At 34.7% G+C, this 20427-nt stretch overlaps 1 protein-coding gene across 1 annotated transcript; it reads right to left on the bottom strand.

Moving 5' to 3' along the window:
- Positions 1–2378: 2378 nt before the first annotated feature.
- On the bottom strand, positions 2379–17096 carry LOC115970819. Its single transcript, XM_031090438.1, has 27 exons — positions 16827–17096; positions 16384–16603; positions 16113–16246; positions 14685–14801; positions 14385–14531; positions 13493–14169; positions 13025–13146; positions 12831–12922; positions 12395–12620; positions 11098–11164; positions 9800–9948; positions 9619–9692; positions 9366–9539; positions 9176–9247; positions 7615–7716; positions 7442–7531; positions 6814–6889; positions 6615–6711; positions 6422–6491; positions 6123–6302; positions 5874–5996; positions 5677–5760; positions 5330–5514; positions 5100–5238; positions 4924–4983; positions 3940–4044; positions 2379–2924 (listed from the first exon to the last, which is right to left on the bottom strand). The coding sequence occupies exons 1-27, from the start codon at positions 16905–16907 to the stop codon at positions 2811–2813; spliced, it is 3777 nt and encodes a 1258-aa protein (XP_030946298.1). The 5' UTR covers positions 16908–17096; the 3' UTR covers positions 2379–2810.
- Between the last annotated feature and the right edge of the window lie 3331 nt (positions 17097–20427).

The raw sequence follows: 20427 nt of genomic DNA, 5'->3' as shown, positions 1-20427 counted from the left end.
AAAATATGTAGTTCTTATGTAATTTTCAAACGGACACTTACTGTTAAAACCAGATGATCTTCCGAAGGAATTGGCCACATTACAAAACAGATTTATGCATGACTAAACTATTTGATTGGGATTGAATCTTTGAGGTATAAAGATGGACATATAAAATGGAACCAAAGTTTCACATGTTAGGTTGAATAATGTGATGAACTTGCTTCACCTTCACAGTATAATACTCGAGATAGATTTTATCAATTATAACCCTTATATGTATTAGGTGTCAATTAGGTGGAGAACACCGTGAGATATAATGAGAGATTCGCTTGCTTCCAAGTTCCAACCAACAACAAATGTGAGCCACATTTTTGGTCAATTTCATAAATGTTTCCCTCCATCGTCAGCTTTGCCACATGATTGAATCAACTTGCAAGCCATGACTTCACACAAACAGGCCAAGTTGTAACTTTAAATTATGTTATGGGCCAAGTTGTAACTTTAAATTATGTTATGTCACCCTCTAAGTAATGTTACACTACTCAAAATTTTTTTTTTTTTTTTTATTAAACCCAAAATCTAGCAAATCCACTGTTTTTTTTTTTTATTAAACCCAAAATCTAGCAAATCCACCGTTAAATTACATTTTCTTCTTACATTTCATGCTTGTTAAATTTCAAGATGATCTCATATCATTAATAATCTCATTTATAAAGTGTTTAAATTTCAAATTTTGTATTTTAAAATTATGTATAAGTTTCTCAAAAAAATGTCTTAAAAATAAGTTTATGTACTGATAGTAAATAACATCTAATTTGTATGAAATTTGACATACATATTACGAACATGCAATTGAAAGGAAAGATTTCAAAATATTAATTCAATAAAAAAAATTATTAAACAATATAAAATTGCTAAAATTACGCTTATATATATATATAGAGAGAGATAGAAGTTTGGTCCAGGTTTCACCAATGGTAACCTTAACTAATATTACACCACTTATAATAAATAAATAAAAACTAATATTACTCCACTAAATAAATTTTTTTTATGGATTAATATTTTTAAAAAGACCCACCATTAGATTCACCATTTGATAAGATTAGATGTTTTCTACGTTCTTAACATACATGTCAAATTTTAAGATTATCAAAAATTAATATATATATATATATATATAGAGAGAGAGAGAGAGAGTTTGGTTCAGGTTAAACCAATGGTAACTTTAACTAATATTACATCACTTATAATAAATAAATAAAAACTAATATTACTCCACTAAATAATTTTTTTTATGAATTAATATTTTTTTTTAAAAAACCCACCATTAGATTCACCATTTGATGAGATTAGATGTTTTCTACGTTCTTAACATACATGTCAAACTTTAAGATCATCAAAAATTAATTATCATGTCATCTATTAAATGTTTAAGTTTCAAACTTTAATATTTTTAAACTATAAATAGAAGATCAGTTTATTGATCTAATAATGAACATCACCTAATTGGTACAAAATTTGTTAGGCATGTTGTGAACATAGAAAACATTCATATAATAGAAAGTCATTAGGTACCACTACTTAAAGTCATACTAACTTGAACTCAAGTCATGTATAACTTAAAGTTGGGTTAAAGTTACTTTAAATAATATTATACCACCTCATAACTTGTTATAAAATTCATATTTTGAAAAACTCACAATTGAATTTCATGTTCGATATGTTCTTAACATTTATACCAATTTTCATATCAATTAAATGTTATTTACCAATCGATCCATAAACTCATCTTTTATACATTATTTTGAATTACACAAACTTAAATTTAAACAATTAATTAATAACATAGCTATTAATCTTTGATCATTTTGAAATTTTGCAAGCATAAAAAATATACAGAAATAATCTAATTTAACAGTGGACTTGTCAAAATTCATATCTAATTAAAAAATATTGAGTGACATAACTTTAAACAAAGTTACACCAAAGTATAAAATCAAACATTTTACAGAAGATAAATTTTTGAAAAAAGAAAAGCATATGAGAACTTCATAAGCCTACACCTCAAACATTATCCCCCAAAATGGAGGATATATCTCATGGAGATGGAATGCCAACCCAAGATCATTCACTTCCTTTGATTCCAGAATAACTAGCAGTAACACTTACAAAATCATCATCCAACTCCTGACCTATACCTAAGTTAGGACTAATGTCATCCTCTTATGCTAATTAATCAAAATTACAAATAATATAAATGTCACAGTTTTTTTCCTTTCAAGAAAAAGAGATTAATATTCAACTAGTCTATAACACAATTGTCTTCCTATGATTGCATGAGAAAAAAAAATGTGCAGCTGAGAGAGAGAGAGAGAGAGAGAGAGATGAGAGACTGAACAAAAGATCATTGACATGAATCATGATCAATATACACTTTTCCTGCAATTTATTCCGCTACACTTACAATTTGTTTCAGAGAATAAATTGACTGCTGGTAAAAATAAGATTTAGGGGAAAAAAATTGCTTATTAATTAAGCATGTACAGGCTGGAAGGCCTGAAGTAACCAAAAAGATGCTACAGTTAATTTTACTGCTTTGAAAGTAACATTCCTAACAAAAAAGGTAAAAAAGATTGAAACAGAAAATTGAAGTTGAAAAAAAAAAAAAAAAAGAGAGAAAAAAACCTATATATAATACAATGGGGGAGTTGGGGGGGGGGGGTGGAAGGACCTGCAATGGAATTTCCATACAAGTCCCTAATCTTGCCACTATTTAAGGTGACAAAGAATAATCTAAAGAAATGCTATACACAAAGATACCTCCTCTACATGAAGTAGCTTAGAGAATTCTTCTTCCTTGATCCACCTTCTCCATATAGGTCATTCCACTGGAGGAGTTCGTTCATATTTGTAGACTCTGATGACACACTAGCACACACCTGCATTGAAATGAATAGTATCAATGAAGTAGATGTCTTCTAGCCCCATAAGTATGGACAATTATCATAGAAAAGATGACACCAATAGAAGGTGGGGGGAACTATTTGCCTACTTCAGTAAACAATACATGCAACTTGAGCCCCATTAAAATAAAAGACCACATCCCTATTAATTCACTCCTATTTATTCAGGTTTACCTCAGATCCCCACATCAGCTTTCTGAAGCTAAACTCTCTTACAGCTTTGATGAAATAAAACAGTTCTATCCAGCCAGGATTTTAGCATTGGGACACCAAGTCAGGGATAAGACTACATAGGATTTAGGGGGGGCCACAAAAAATAGATAAAGCCATAGAATGCATCACATATATACTTGGCCAAAGACTGTCCTTGAATATAAACATTTTTTGGGGAACTTCCCAACAATAAAGGTGGTTCTATCCCAGTTATACCATAACACATTGTATTAAGTACATGTTTTTAGCCATGCTAAAAGACCAGCTTTGATATAAAACCTTACCCCAAAAAAAAGTAAGAGAAAATTTTGAAAGGAAAAATCCTTAATGGACACCCAAAGAAACAAATCAAATACATATACATATTGATAACAAGTTTATAAAAAGTCATGATTACCTAGCTTGGCAATTTTTATTTTTAATTTTTCTTTTCGACTTGTTAATTGTTATTCTGCTTGAAAATTCAATATACTTTTTAAAAAGAGAAATTATGTATTCATATTATCTTGGATCAAAACTCCACCTTGCTTTTAAAATTTTGTAAGTACTTCAATTTTTTTCATTGACAACAGCCCAACCATGCCAAACCACTCCAACACAAACATTGGCACAGCTGCCAACAGGATACTTTTTCCAGTGTACTTTTCTAGTCAGAAAATTTATTTAAAGATAAAACAATAACCTGATATTTCTTACCACTTCACTAATATTCTCAAGGAGTCGAAATGAAATACTGAAAGTCACTGATTCAAAATATAGAAAGTATCCATCACCATACCTGCTCATGTGCATATTTGAAATCCTCCAACTTTAGAGGACGAACGTCAGCACTGCTATACAATGCAGGTAAAGGCCTATTCTCAGCCAACGCCACATTCTTCTCCTGGAATATATACAACAGAATAATGAATAGAAGCATACCCTCCAAAAAAGTATACAAAAATGAAAATCAACAAAACACCTAACAGAGAAAGATTAAACAATTCTTCTCAACCAAAAATAGAACCTCTAAGAAGTCTAACTAGCTACCATAGAGGTCTAAAGAGGTGAGTGGTGAAGATGCATAGTGATTAGGAGAATTAAGGTGCATTTGCTAAATGAACTCTATGAGAACAGGACAAACAAAATACAAGGACAAAACAAATTGCGCTTAGATGCAATAAGACCATTATATCAGCCACAATATTTGCAATAATTAGAAATCACGACTTATAAGCCTAGAAAGAAAAAGGATCTTAAAAAAAAAAAAAAAATAGAACTGAGAATAGTGCAAAATTCAATTTCACTACCTGCAGTACAAATCGTACAAGCAAGGATCTGGTCCCATGCCATTTGATCAACCAGGACCAAAATGGCTGAGATTTAAAACAAGACAGAACATGGGGCCGGGGGGGTGTACCATTTGATTGACTCATTGAAGTTGTGGTTGATCTGGCCAAAATGAAATAAAATTTCACAACTTTGGTATCCAGTTGCCCACTCCACAGGGAAGCACAGGAATCTGGTCTTCTTAACCCACAAATAGGCTAAGGAGAGAAGCAGGTCCTATTTAAGAGCTAGGCTAAGCTCAGAATAAATTTACAGTAGTTTCAGCCAGAAAAATCAAAATTGGCCAATCACCAGAATACTTTGGTATGTCAACTTGAGTTTATTATGCACTCATTAAAGATAATGGAGGGTTCATATACTTTAAGAATACACAAAAACAGAAAGGGTAACCATCAAAATAAAATAACAAATGCTGGTACTAAAAGTATCTAACCTTCTTTTCCTTCTCCAAAATTTCCCTAATGGGACAGTGAGCCGCAGTCACACACAGATTCTGCAACCAAGAATGTAATCAGAGGAACCCAGAACGGGAAAAAGTTCAATTCTGTAGCAGGCAGAAAAGCAAATAACAAATAAAATATGTATATATATATATATATATATATCAACCTTTAGGTCACTCCCAGAGTAGCCATCAGTCATATTTGCAATTGCTTCCAATTCAATATCAGATGCCAGCTCTTCTTTGGCTAATATAACTTTTAGAATTTTTTCTCTGTTTGGGGCATCTGGCAAATTGACCATCAATCTGCACAAAATGATTGTATGTAGTAGTCAATGATACTTGCTTTAACTGGAAAAGGATGGGAACCAAGTGATGACAGGCAGAATATGTTTACCTCCGGGGAAGCCTCCTAATAACAGCCTCATCAAGGTCAAAAGGCCTATTAGTAGCAGCAAGTACCAGTACACGCTCCTTATCCTTTGTACGCAGACCATCCCAATTTACCATAAACTCATTCTTCATTTTACGCATAGCCTCATGCTCTCCAGGATTTTCACGTCTTCCTAACATGCTATCAACCTGCAAAAATAATTTTTTGAAAAAAATTATTCTACAAGAGAGAGAGAGAAGCAGTCCCAAGAGGTTTATGCGGATAAAACTATGGGGGTTTAGTTAAAGGCAGAAACACAACAAAAAATGTAATAAAATTAATTAACATAATTGTAAATGCCATAAACAAACCTCATCAACAAAAACAACACTAGGAGCTATTTTACTAGCTAGTGAGAAAACTGCTTTGACATACTTTTCCCCTTCACCAAACCACTGCAAGCAATAGAGAGAACGCCATTAAAATTTAAAAGAAAGCTGAAAAAGTCATTAAAATTGAAAAGAAAGATGAAAAGGAGACGGAGCTGATATTTGTGACTTGTGCATACCTTTGAAGTAATGCTTGACATTGATATATTGATAAAGTTTGCACCGGCCTCAGTTGCAACTGCCTTTGCAAGCATTGTTTTCCCAGTACCAGGAGGTCCAAAGAGCAATATACCCTTGCAAGGCTGTCAAATAAGTAGCAATATTTAGATGGTATACACAAGATATAAACCAAATGAAAATGATCTCCACCAAAATAGAAAAGATCTAACACAGACTTTGGAAGAGATCCAAAAGGTAAAGCAAACCACCTTAGTCAGCTGTCCTTTACAAAACAGGTCAGGCCTCTGAAGTGGAAGCATCACCAATTCCTTCAAGGTATCCTTTACATTTTCTAATGCCCCAATATCATCAAAAGAAACCCCAATATCGGTCGGTGGAATGACATCAGCAAGAAGTTTCTTCTCAAATTCATTCTCAGTGACCACATCCTGGAAACATTTGAACTTGAACTGAATATAAATTTCAAAAAATCAAAACTGTAGATTCATTCCCAAAGGAGGGAACCATGAACCTTTGACAGTACCCAAGAGGAAGATGTAAACTTTACCTTCAGTGATTTCTTCAAGCTCTTGTTTTCATTTTGAATGCTCTGCAGAATGTTCAGACCGTACATAATGCTGCAATATAAACCATCATTAATGACATCAACAGAGGACATAGAGAGGTGAACCATTTCTATATAATTTTTTATAAATTGTTAAAACAATGATAACAGTAATTGTAAAGAATTAAGGCTATACCTTTCAGCAGAGATCACAAGTTTAGCATCTTTGACTGATACTTCAGAGTGATTCATAAACTGGTAACTTAGAGCCCATCCTACCATTTTCTCCACACCTTTCATAATAACAATTAAAGGAAAGATGATGGCACCAATTAATATTACAGAAAAGGTCACTGCATAAAAATCCAGGAGTAATCCAAGTTCACAAGGCATACTTTCAGTAGTAAGGGCTTGATCTTTAACACACAGAGTTTCAAGGTCAGGACAATCCAAGCCAATTCTGTTCAGAACCTGAAACCATAAGATATTTTGTAAATATCCCAGAATAGCACCACGTCAATGAGAAAAATATCATCTATATATCCACATAAAAACTAGTGTGTGTATATATATATAACAATCTGATTGAAATATTTATAAAAAATTAAAAATCCTGCACTGAGGATTTTCAATGCTGATGAGGCAATAGTCTATGGTTTAACAGGAGACTATGAAAGTAAGAAGGTACCTCTGACCACCAGGGGCTTACCCATATTGAATTGGTGCTTGTGTGTGTGTGTGTGTGTGTGTGAGAGAGAGAGAGAGAGAGAGAGCTTGTCATACTATTCAACCTAAGATATTATTCATAAACAGATATCTAATTCCCACTTAAACCAAATTATGGGATGAATATATATGTAGTTTATGTACTACAACTGCAAGAATGTCCACAATTCTACCCAGGCCTGGCAGAACTCACCATAACAACAATAACTAAATTCTTTCTAGGCAGAATGCTACAAGCACTTGAAACACAGAAATAGAACAGAAGATAGCCAAACAACACAATCAGGTGATACTCACTGAGCGAATGCTGACAATATTTGATTGAGCTTTCAAAGTTTCAATATCACGTTCCAACTGCTGCTTCCAGTCCGAAAGTACAGCTTCATCCTATCAGGAACAATACAAATATGAGATGACTCAGACAAAAACAGCATTAATATTGCACTATAAATGAATTGCGGGTGCAATACCTGAGGCAGCTGTATTGTCACTTTGTTTGGGAAAAGCCGAGAAAGTTGCTTCATTGCTTTTGGGATTTCTTTACTCCTATCATGCAGTCTACCAAAGTTATCCTGAACATGAAGCAATAGTCACATTATTTTGATCTTACAGGGAAGAGAAACCACCAACGACAATGCTTAAACAACTGCAATTGAAGAATCAGAGTAATGATAGCTCCAGATTCCCACTAACATGTAAGTTTCACAAATATATGCATGTCTATGTATGAGTGGGCAGCTATCACTGTTTGCATGTGTGTGCGCATGCGCACATGAGAGAGAGAGAGAGAGAGAGAGAGAGAGAGAGATTATGCATCAAACATATCACAAATAGAACTTTATTATCAAAATAGCAAATAATAAACACAAAAACAAGGTTACCATCCCATAGACTAGTAACCAGCTATAGGTTGGTGACTTGGTGGACGGAGAAATTTTGCACCAAATCCTAGCTATCGGTTTTCTCACACAAGGGAGGGAGACCCCGAGCTGAACCAATAGAAATAATGGCAGAGTGATTATGTTGGCTGTTGGGGTAGATAGGTTAGTTTACATTTTCAACTAGAGCTACCATCCAAAATAATATATATCTACAAGCCTTGATCAAACTAGATCTACACAAATACCACATCACGATGCCTAGAAAACCCAAAAAAAAAAAAAAAAATTTAGCATTTAGCAAGAGAAAAACTCCAGGAACAAGTGTGGGAGTCGGCACCACTACATTGGCCACAGGAAGCATCAGCACAGGAGGTAGATTCGTGAGAGGGTGGCTTAAGAAGAGGGGTGATGGCGGGGGCGACTAAAGAAGAGGGGCGAAGTGGTATAAATGAATTTAGGCTGGGAGGGATTTTAAATTCCAGAGCAATCATGCTAGCTTTAAAAGATGAACTTTGACTACCGCCGAGAAACCCCAAAATGCAGCTGAATGATTCAACTTAAAGATGATGAAGAGAACCTTGCCAAGATTCAAGGTCCTGAATAGTCATGGTCTACAAATGCCCATGCATTACCAACTTAACAACACAAGCAGGGAAGGTGTACCTTTTATTTCTTACTTTCAGCAGGAGGAAATCTGGAAATACTCTACTTAAACAAATTTCATGGAGCCAATTGTTCAGAAACCTTGACTCACTTCTTTTTAAGGTTATATGAACCATTTATCTGAAAAACATTTTTACATCTTAACAGAACTTCTCATTCTAAATCGTATGATTGAAATATTAATCAATGGAGTACAACAAAGTGCAAAAACTAGGATAAGAAATGCTAGGTATTGCATAATACATGAAAACAATTTACAACAATATAAGAATTAGGAATATACAAATGCATTGCAAAATGAAAATGATAAAACAACAAACAACAAGGACTTTGACTTAAAATATATCTTCTAGATATGAGAAGTTAGAAACATAAAAGTCATTAGCAAAAGACAACAACTTATACACCCAAACAATTACTTCAAAAGCGTGTTTGTGTGTATTGGTTTAGGGGACAGGAGGGGAAATAAGGGCATAGGTTAGCATACCGGAAAGGCAAGATCAAGTAACGCTGTCTGGTTGCTTCCAAACTTCGTAAATAAAAGACCACCAGGATGAGACTGGAAACACAAAAATTCCAACACAAAAATTAACTAAGCAACATACAGAACATAGATGATTAAATTGGTACCATAAAATTTCAAACAAGCTAACAGAAAAAAATAAATAACTACTTACCTTCTCCTTACGATTGTCCATCTGGGTATGGGAACCAATTATAACAACATTCTCCGGCAAATTTTCAAGCTTACCCTTTAAGACCGTATATGATTCTGTGCTACCCGCCATAGCCTTTTCTATGTCTTTCACAAACAATATTAATGGACTGCTTTTACTTTCTTTTGATGCAACCTACAAAAATGACACACTTTCAATATTGGTTCCCAGACAACAGCAACAATTTCTTGGAGCAGTAAAGACTGTCAAGTACCTCAAAGAGCTCATTAATAGCAAGCTTCTCTATATCATCACCACCAAAACTATCTAAGCGGTGTAAATTATTGGCTGCAGAGTAAAGCATCAATGAGTAAAACAAGATGATAGAAGCACAACAAAAGAAAATCCGGTATATAAATTAAAGGAAGTGAGGACAATTGCATCAAAGGAATCACCAGAACAAAAGAAACCATGATCATCTTCACAAAGGCCACCAAGATTGTTGCCATCTGGAATTGATTTATCAAATCTAACCCCAATTTTTGAATTACCATTTTCTTCAAAAGCAAGGAGAACTCTACCTCGACAACCAGTTGTTGGTCCCCTGCTCAACATGAAAAAGGAAGAAAATAAATTTTGACAATTCTAAGAGATACTCTCTTTCTTTTTCTTCTTTTTTGTAAAGAAATTCTAAAAGATAATTGAGCAAAGGGCACACTCCAGCGCAGCATCCATCCAACAAAATCTTTTCAAAAGCATATGATTATAGACACAAAGCACAACCTCAATTTCCTACGTCAATACTTACATGCAAATAAATGGTATCCATTCAACGGATTAATTCCAATTAGATATACTTGATAGCAGGTGATAATAAACTTATTGCCCCAAAAGGTTAAGCTGTCAGTAAAGGCCAAGGGTGTGCATTCAACCCACCACGTGACCCAACCCAATGCCTCAAAATGGGCTTGAATATTTCTTAAAAAGCTTGGGTTGGGTTGATTGGCTAAATTTTCTTCTTCTTCTTCTTCTTCTTTTGATAACCGAGACCTGCCCACAACACATGCCCTTTGGAATCATGGTGGCCAGAGCAAACTCGGGATGTGGGTACCCCCCTTAAGATTGCACATCAGGTAATTGCAACTCAGATGCAACAGTTAGGGGATCAAACCTGTCTGGGTTTACAGCTTAGGCTCTCACCTTTGGTTGGCTAAATTTTCAACAAAATAAACCAACCCACGCTAATAATAGTTTACAAAATATATTTGTTTTAAATTTGTTAGTTTTATTTATTTTAGTATTTTGATAGTTTTAACAAAGTTGGAATATTAAGCCTAATTGAGTAACTTCATTAAAGCCCATTTTTAATAATGAATTTAAATAACTTCATTAAAGCCCATTTTTTTAATTAGGCCTAATAAAATGGCTCCAACTCAACGACCCAACCCAACCAATCTGTACAAGTTGGTTGTTAGAGCTATCTTGGGTTGTGTTGGAAATTCCTCAGATGATTTAGTTTAAAAAATTGTGAATTTAATCATTTAACCATTATTCTAGCACTACCCCTCAGGTGGGCTCAACTCCCTCTTAATTAGTGAGGCCCAAACAGGGGACTTTTAATCTTTTAAAAAAAATGGAAGATAGTAGAGATAGGTTTCGAACTATAGAGACCACCTACTCTAATACCGTGATAAATTCAGCAACAGTAAATTTAAGCATGCAATTTTATTATAATGGCACAGTAAAACAATACCTTAGAGGACAACTTTGTAGTGGTGCCACTCCAGAAGGTACAGTAGCCACAAATTTTACTCTATCACCTGTAAATTTTTTTCATATTGCAGCTTGAGCTTATGAACATTGTGAATAAATAAATGATGAGTAAATCATGCATAAACATACTAATCAAGCACTTGGATAATCAACATTGCTGTTAAAAGCACACTTATGCACAAAGCTCGGCACTTTTTTATTCTAAAGCACGGAGCAGTTGCAAAAGTATGCATTAAGAACCTTTTTATTTTTAAATTATAAAAAAAAATAATAAAAACACAAATGTGAAATAAACCCTAGATGTCTCCATTGGAAACCAGGAGGTGCCAATTGAACTACAAGGGCCTTGGCAAACTGAATGTGAAATGTAGCAGTCAAATCTTAATGTTGTTGATATACATCATTAATTTGTTACACAAAAGTCAAGTTTATGGTATGATATATATACCTAAGCCCACCCTCCACCCCTTTACAAATTTGAGGATATGTAAAACTCCATTTGGGACCATACCCCATAAGACACTCCTCGCCAAAAGGATACTGGGCCAAGACAAACATACCCTTTTGTAGGTGATGTAGTTCATCCTTTTTTTTTTTAATGACCAGAAACCTCACCAAGGCAAGGCCCTTTGGACCCACTCCTGGAGAGTACACCACGGATACACTACCCAAAGAAATCAATGTGTTGTAGAGCAAAATAATAGAACTCGATGAATGTGCTAAAGATGATCTTGTGTAAAATGATGATTATTTGACATAGGTTAATGTTTCCAAGGTTAAAGGTGTTGAAGAAGAAATATTCAACATGAGATAAAAAATGAGGTCATTAGGGAGGGCAACAGGCTCAAATTCCAATTCACAACATACCCCTCATGAGGGAGAGACTACTAATTTTAATGAAGTAGATGAGGAAGATGATAAGGGTTACAGATCTTGTGATGACAATGATGATGATCCTATACTTAATGAGGATGATGATTATATACTTTAAGATTGTTGCATTGCTTTTGATAGGCATAGAAATCATTACTTGACATTCTAGTTATCACTTAATAATTATATCTTTGTCCATTAATAGTTATTTTCAAATTGATTAAATTGTTTTCTTTAAAAAAACAAATCAAATGTGTGCTTCATTTCAATCAAGCATGCACCACTTGTGCTTTGCACCAAGTCTTCAGGAGGACTTGGCGCTTAAGTGCACCCCGCACTTTTACCAAGACCGATAATCAACCATCCAAGTAATAATTACAGAAACTAGGGAAGCAATAGCATACCTGCTTTGAGTGTAGCACTTTTTGATGATGCAGTTGATGCCTCCTGCTTTGGCATAGCCTGAGAGCTTAATGCGGATCCACCTGTAATATCAGCCTCAACACTAGAAGCCGGTTTCTTATGCTGTAAGCCAGCAGCCTGTGCAGCTCGTTTAACAAAAGCCGATGCTCGTTCTGGCCTTGAAGCTGAAGCTTCCTTCACAGAATCAGAATCTTTGGGTGTTGGTCCCTAAAATTATTTTCAAGCGCACAAGACAAATGTAAGATGCCAGCTAAATTGCAGGCTCTGAAGTTACTTAGAGCTTGTGTTGATAAAATAAGGAAGCAGCTGTTATTCGAAGAAGTTTGTAAAAGGACAGTAATATAATTCCTAGAAAACAATGTAGATAATTTTTTTTACTTTGAAAGTGTAAATGATACAGACATCAAAGAAGCTTACACCAGGCAACAAAAGAGAATCAACAATTAGCAATCTAGCACCAAAGTGTTTGGCAAGTGCCTTTGCCAAAGTTTCCTGATATATCTCCGAACCTAAAAAAAATCAATTGGAATATGATGTCTCATTAGGGATTAAGGGGAAAATGAAAAACACACAAATATACATAGCTCGTCAACATAGAAAAGCAGAACCACCTGCAGGACCGGATAATAATATACGCGGGGACACAGTAGGTAGGTCCGAGGCATACTTTGTGAATTTGTAACACTTCAAATGAACATATGTTGAAGCAATCAAAACATCCTTTGTTGTATCACTGCAACAATGCACAATGTACAAATAGCATAAATTTCCAGTAGCCAGCAGAATATGTAACAAGTACAGCCATAAAGACAATATAACTAGATACAACAAGGAAATAAAGGGGAAAGAGTTATAAAAATAAATAAAAGGTATTTTTGAGTAGTTCCTTATATATGGAAAGCCAACACATGGTCAAAAGAATTCATTTGCAACAGAATATGTAACAAGTACAGCCATACAGACAGTATATGCCTAGATCCAACAAGCAAATACAGAAAAAAAAGACCCGTTTTTCCTGTGTATTTCGTACACATGCAACACATGGTATAAAGAAAGCATATGCAGTCAAATTTTTGTACCTTAAGTAATATGGGAAACTTTCAAAAGAGACTTCAATGTTGTCAGGATTGAGAATTCCTTGTTGTAAATTATCCTTATATGCTTGCCTTCTAGTTGATACTGAAATTGGAGGATCAAAATCCTTGAGTTCTCTAATTTCCCTGTGCCCATCAAGCATTTTAGTGATACTGCCACTTAAGTCAAAGTCTGAAGATGAACCAGCAAGCATTCGCAAGAGTGGCCTTAATTCATAATTTGACGCAGGGACCTTTCCAATGTCTGCATCCATACAAGGATCCAATCCAAGGCTACCAAGATTGGGGTGGTCATTGGCAGCATCAGGAGAAGGAACAACGGTTTTCTCTCTTGAAGAAACACCAGCAAGATCATTATCAGCACTATCCTTCATGTCAATGTCAGGAGTATGATCATCTGACCCTCCACAGCCAGAAGGTAGAATGGACATTTCAGTATTCTGGTCCACATCCTCACTAGTTTTACCAGGTGCCTGAAGTATGGTCAAGTCTTTTGGCATATTAGACAAAGATGCTAATATTGATGCTCCAGCAACAGCTGAAGGGTCCCCAGATCTTGCCTCAATATGTATCCCCTTTATTGGAGCACTCTGAGCTTCTAATATGCTCACAGAAGGTATGCCAGGAGCAGTTAAATTATCATTGGTGAGTTGCTGAAAGATCTGATTTCATGTCAAGGAATATATTTATAGAACATCCATAAGGGGAAGTAAAAATATTACAATCACAGTAAAAACTATAAAACAGCTGCAACAAAAAGACATGAGGATTTGTTTTCCTTTTGAATGATGAGGTATTTAAAAATAAAAGGCCACCAGCCACCCTTCAAAATACTGAATTGGCTATACTGAAGAAATAAAGAAGGAAAAAAGGATACATAAGCATGCTTTCCAGAAGAAGTGAAGACCACCTCATCGCCTCCGCTTAGAATTACACTAGAATTTTTTCTATAGTACTTCCCGTTCACTTGGACAGCACCTTTACCCCCTGTGATTTCCAGTAATGTAACAGATGAACCTTCACGCTATCCAGAATTAAAATAAACACCAAAAGAAAAATGTCAGTACAATCACAAGCCACCTGAGAATGAATAATAAGCAATGTCATTGCACCATGTTATTTACATATTGAAAATGTCTCTTTTTTAGTTGCAAAAGGATACTGTAGAGAGCTATACCTCTATGTGCCTCAATTTACACAATGTATTGCTAATGGATGGATCTTTAAGCCATAAATTGCATTGACGGCCTTGACCAACAGAGAAAGTAGTACCATACATTGACAGGTGAGGATTCTGGAAAAACATAAGGAACAAACAACAGATTAGCAGACCAAGGTAAGGACTCTAACTCTGTTCCTAGAAGAGACAGATGAACAGAATCCATGTTTCATCAACAATCCCTAATTTAGTCAGCCAAGACCCTAGTCCTACGTTTGGATTGGGGGAGAGGAGAGGGGAAGGGTTAGTATAAAATATACAAATTTTAGTAGATTTAAGGGGGGAAATCAACAAAAGATAAGAAGTGATTCAAGATGGAAATATTAAAAAGAAACTTATCACAAACCTTCTTAGAAAAATGTATAAAACAAAAAACCAATAGTAAGGAATCACAATTGATAATAATAATTGATTTAAAAACAAACAACCACAGGTGCGGAGACAAGTTTCTTTTTTTATTGGCATGTTAAGGTCTCACTACAAAACACCTAAAGCCTCTTATGACAAGCTTCAAGCAATTTTCCCATAAATTCTTCAGACTGAAACATGACTCAAAATCAAGTCTCAAGCAAACACAGGAATCCTCGACCTGCATCAGCCAAACACTCTAATTATGAGAAAAGAGTAGGTCCAAACTCATGTAAAGGAAGTTGTTTTTCCAAGACACTTTCCATTACTCACTCTTCTAAGCTAGCGACATTGCATCCACTCCACCTTCGAGAATATACCAAGCCAACCCACGCCTTCCCCCCTATCTCTTCCATCCATCAAAATCTAATAACTAGTGGTATATAAATCTATCAAAAAAACAAGATGTAGTAATAAACTATTAAATGCCAAAAGAAAAAAAATGACTCAGATCTAACATCACATAAGAACAAACACACTTTCACAGAATTCTAATCTTCTGTTCATCTAATACTTACAAGCCCCAAAATACACTCCCCTGATAAGGAACATAAATAAAATCAAATTCCAAATGGAGGTACTTGATCAATGCCCTCTTTTCCCTCCATCAATCCAATAAACTTGCACTGACAAATCAACCTTAAGTACCCAAAAAGCTACTCATGGATAGTAAGCAGACCTAACCGATTTAACACATGCAAGCCCAATAAGGGAGTCAATGCTCACGAAGCTCCCAATAAAAGAATTAACAAGCCACAGATAAACAATTCAACCAAACCACAACTCTTTGCTCAACTGCCTAGAAAACGAATGACAAAACAAACAAACCAAATTGTTTATCATAATTAGCAATGCTTAAGTGACAAACAAGCACAAAAACATAAAAAGGCAACTCCTTTTCTCTTCCAAACAACTAAACGTAGCAACAATCTAATCACAACACCAAGATTTCAGAACCGAATTAAACATAAAACCCACCTGAGAACACTGGGAAAGAAGCTTTCCCCAAGCGACTTTCTGGCTGGATTTTGTCAGCTTGGTAAGGCGCTTCTTTGCCCGAAGAGCCTCCACCCCGGCCGCTTTAGATTTCTCTGCATCCACAGCAGCTCCACCTGAAATTAGAAAAAAGGCACAATCAAACCCGAAACCCCAAAAACAAAACAAAACAAAAAATTCAAAATTCAAAATTCAACAAAAACCCAGATTCCAAAACCACATGCAAAAGCCAAAAGCTTGAAAATTTATTCACCTAGAGACAGAGGAGACACCAAGACCTCGCCATCTCCGCCGAAATCCACACATTTATCTGAATCGCATGCGTCGACGGGCTTAGGAGAACCAGTGCTCAACGGATCAGGGGATTGCAGCTCCAAGTCTTGAGGTCCAGACCCGGATTCCTTACCCGGACCCGAGTTCTCAACCGGTGGAGAGCTCCGACCATCGTTGGTCGAAGAAGACGCCTCAGAAGCCTAAAAAATTTCAAAAGAAAAAATTATTTCCCCACCAAAAATTAAATTCAAAAATAAAAACCTTAAAAATCCCAAACCCAGATGCAAATCTTGACCAAAAAACGCATGCACGTAACAAAATCCAAACTTGCACAAAACCCAGATTAGAAATCTTTCATCAGACCCACATGTACAAAATCAAAAAAAAATTACCCAAAAAAATAAAAATAAAAAAAGATTGTACCTTGGATCGTTTTGGGTTAGGTGGAGGAGGAGATGAGAGGCCACGTTTGGAAGCAGAGGAGCTACGCCTTGTTTCAACCATGGTGTTTGTTGGTTTGTAGTTGGCGTTCTTGGTCTCTGATCCAAACAGGGTCTTAAGCCAGAGAGAATCACAGAGAGAGAGAGAGAGAGAGAGAAAGAGAGAAGGTGTAAATGATTGCGGAAGATCAGTTAAAGAGAGAGAGAGTTTCTGTAAAAGTTTGTTTGGTTTTTATAAATTTTTCTCTCTTTTTTTTCTTTTTTTTTTTTCTTTTTTTTTCTAGTTTCTACTATTGATGAGAAGAGAAAGGAGGAGGTTGTGAAGCGGTGGGAAGTAGGAAAAGGATGGTTTGGTTTGGAGTGAAAAAAAATAATTTAAATTAAATTAAATTAAAAAAAATTTGAGGATATTTTTTAAATATATGTGGGGCTGTGAGAGAAAAGCAAATAAGAGAAACGGAGACTGTTGTGTGTGTATGTATGTGATTATTATTAGAGGTTTTTTTTGCCTTTTATGGTGAGTGTGGTGGTCACAGATTTCAATTTATAGTAACCTATAAAATTTGGGACCAATGGGAATATGTCACATGGCAAGCTTTTTACAATAGATTTGGTTATGTGATAAATCTGATGGTGATTTTATTTGGAAAGATTTATGCATTTAAATATCATAATGAGAGGTGGGTTTCAGTTAACTTAACTGGTAAAATTTTTGATGATTGAATTAGAGATCTAGAATTTAATATCCGCTTACATTAAAAATCGATTAGTATCTTGGTCTAATGATAAAAAGTTATCATCAAAAATAGATGCCATAAGTTTAACCTTTCTTAAAAAAAAAAAAAAAATCATAATAAGAGTCAAAAGTACTGCTAAAAAAAAAAGAGTCAAACGTATTGTGAAACACTAAAATTAACATTCATGAATTTTCCTATTCTTATACCTAAATAAAACGAAAAAATATATATATTGCTAAAAATTCACACTTTGTTGTCTTATTTTGTGTGTTATTCCTCTACGTTGAAAAGTTTCGTAACAAAGAAACTTATTAGTAAAAATTTCAAAACAATTATAGTAGTAGTGTAATTTGAAGGGGAAAATTTTAGGCATAAGTCTTTAGATGTTGTATTTTGATTTTCCCAATAAAAATTAACTCTGTGGTTGCATTCGTAAGTAAATGACATGGTTATATTTATTTGTTAGTGAAAAAGATAATATTGTTCGTATTGGATATAGTCATGTGCATAAATTTAATATATATTGGTCGTTTAGTTCAAGGTAATTTTTAGGATTCCCAAGAGTCCTCTTATGATATTTGAGTTTTCAAGTTTTTATATTTTGTGTTGCGAGTAGCCCATGGAATCTATGTACCTATAAGCATGGGTTGTCAAAATCTCTATCTTGGATTTGAAAACCCTAAGATCCAATGATTCTTCCCCGTAAAAATGATTCAAATTGGTGTAGAATCTTTCATGGAGTAGGATCTACATGGGATCACGATAATGGATAAGAAAATGTAAGATCTTACGACCTTATGCCATAGAATCCTTACAATCCTACCTTGTGAATCAATTTGGATCAGTGTAGGATCATTCATATAACATACAAGTAACAAAATTGACATTCATTCTTATTATAATTAGTTGTAATTATGTATATCTATGATGAGATTAGGATTATCCAACCCTATCGATTAAGCTGTATTGGGTTTTGAAGGGCTTGACATTTTTCGTTATCTTAAAATAATTGAAAATTTTGCAAAATCTCTGGAACTTTGGAACTTTATGTATATTATTAGTGTTGGAACTCGAAACATGTAAGTTTAAATTTTGAAGGTCATCTTTATTCATGTATTGGTAATTTAGTACTAAGTAATTGTTACATTTTATGAGTAATTTGTGTCACATTAGCTTATTTCTTATGTTTCTTTAACATGTATTATTTGCTATTGTTAATTTTTCATGGAGCTTTTTTTCAACAAAAAGCAGAATATTACAATTCTCGATCTAATCTATGAAATCCTCTCATTGATCTTATGTAGAATCCAAATTCTAAGTATTTTGCTTTCAAGTAGATGAATTCACACTCGAACCTCGCCATATAACGAATGTACATTTATGTGTAAAAAGGTGTGTCCAAATTCCAATGTTTGGGAAATTTATATTTTCTTATAAGTGATTATTATTTTTATTCAGCAAAAAAAAAGTGATTATTATTTTTATACCACCAGCTTAATACCATGCCAAACTAAAAACATAAATTTCAAACCTGCTACAAAGTCACTCACATAGCATTTGCAATCCAATTGAGCCCACCATAACACAAAAACACATGGATGATGTGAAAAAATCAATGAAACTTTAAGTGTCTAGAGATTTTTCCTATAAAATTTTATAATCAAATGCTTATTCTATGTATAAAACATTTTTCTTTTATTTCAATATATCTTCTTTATACCTGTCTTTAATTATTATTGTTAACTTTGATTTTTTTTCAAAATCTTTGTCTTAAATGGTTTAGTACGTGGTTTTGCAAACCTTTTCTTTTTTTGTAATGCAATTTAAAATTTTTATTTCGACAATGTGTCTAGGATTTATAATGATTGTAAAGACACGATTCTTTTGCGGCCCAATAATGATGTTGGGCTCGCACATGAAAGATCCCTCACAATATGATTTGTAGAGAGTGGGCTTGAAAAGCTAGCCGTTGGGCACGGGGCGATGTTCCGGTTTTGATTTTAGAGGAATTCATATAGAAAGAGGAGTTAGGTTTGAACATTTAAGCCCTACAGTGTCGCATCCTATGGGGTTGGACTCCTCGGACTTGATCCGAGGATTATTAAGGTCTTACCCCGATTACCCAACGGTGGGTTTTTCTGTGATGTGCAGGTGTTCTCCTGATGTTTTCCCCCATGGAGTCCCTTTTTTTGGAGGTGGAATGGGCCTCCCATCCAGATTCACCTACTTTTTCTTTTATACTAGCCTGCGTTAGCTGTCCTTCGTCCACGTGTAGGGTCAATCTTTACAAGACTGATATTTGTCCCATCAGTCTAATCCCAGAATTGTTGGGGATGGTTGATAAAGCTGGAGAATACGGCTATGTTAGGTGCAGAGTCTTATCTAGGAAGGGTAGTAAGGATAACTCTCCCAAGATATTTTAGATTTCCTTCCACATTTGTTCCTTTATCTCTTTTTTACCCCTCCCCTCAATGGAGCTTTGGGTCTGCCGAGGACGAAACTGTCCTCGGCTGCATCTCCGGGCCATTACCTTTTTCGGCTTGAGCCTTTGAACTCCCCATGAGCAAGTGGGCCTAGCCCATAAATTATTGGGCCCCACAATGATATAATCACAACTTTTATTCAAATATACTCTCAATAAATTTGTAAAATAATTGTTTGGTATAATATTCAAATGGCTTACAAATCATTTAGCACATAACACGTGATTTGAGAATATACATATTTATACACACAATTATATAATTTTGTTTTGCATCTAAAAAAAAGTGAAGAAATAAATAAAAATAAAAGAATTGTTCAAATTATTTTATAAATAAATGATGATGACCTTCTCCATTGATCATA

Source organism: Quercus lobata, chromosome 12, assembly GCF_001633185.2.
Source record: "Quercus lobata isolate SW786 chromosome 12, ValleyOak3.0 Primary Assembly, whole genome shotgun sequence".
In the NCBI taxonomy this organism is placed as follows: domain Eukaryota; kingdom Viridiplantae; phylum Streptophyta; class Magnoliopsida; order Fagales; family Fagaceae; genus Quercus; species Quercus lobata.
The sequence above is the reverse complement of the archived record's forward strand: the minus strand, read 5'-3'. Positions and strand labels throughout refer to the sequence as shown.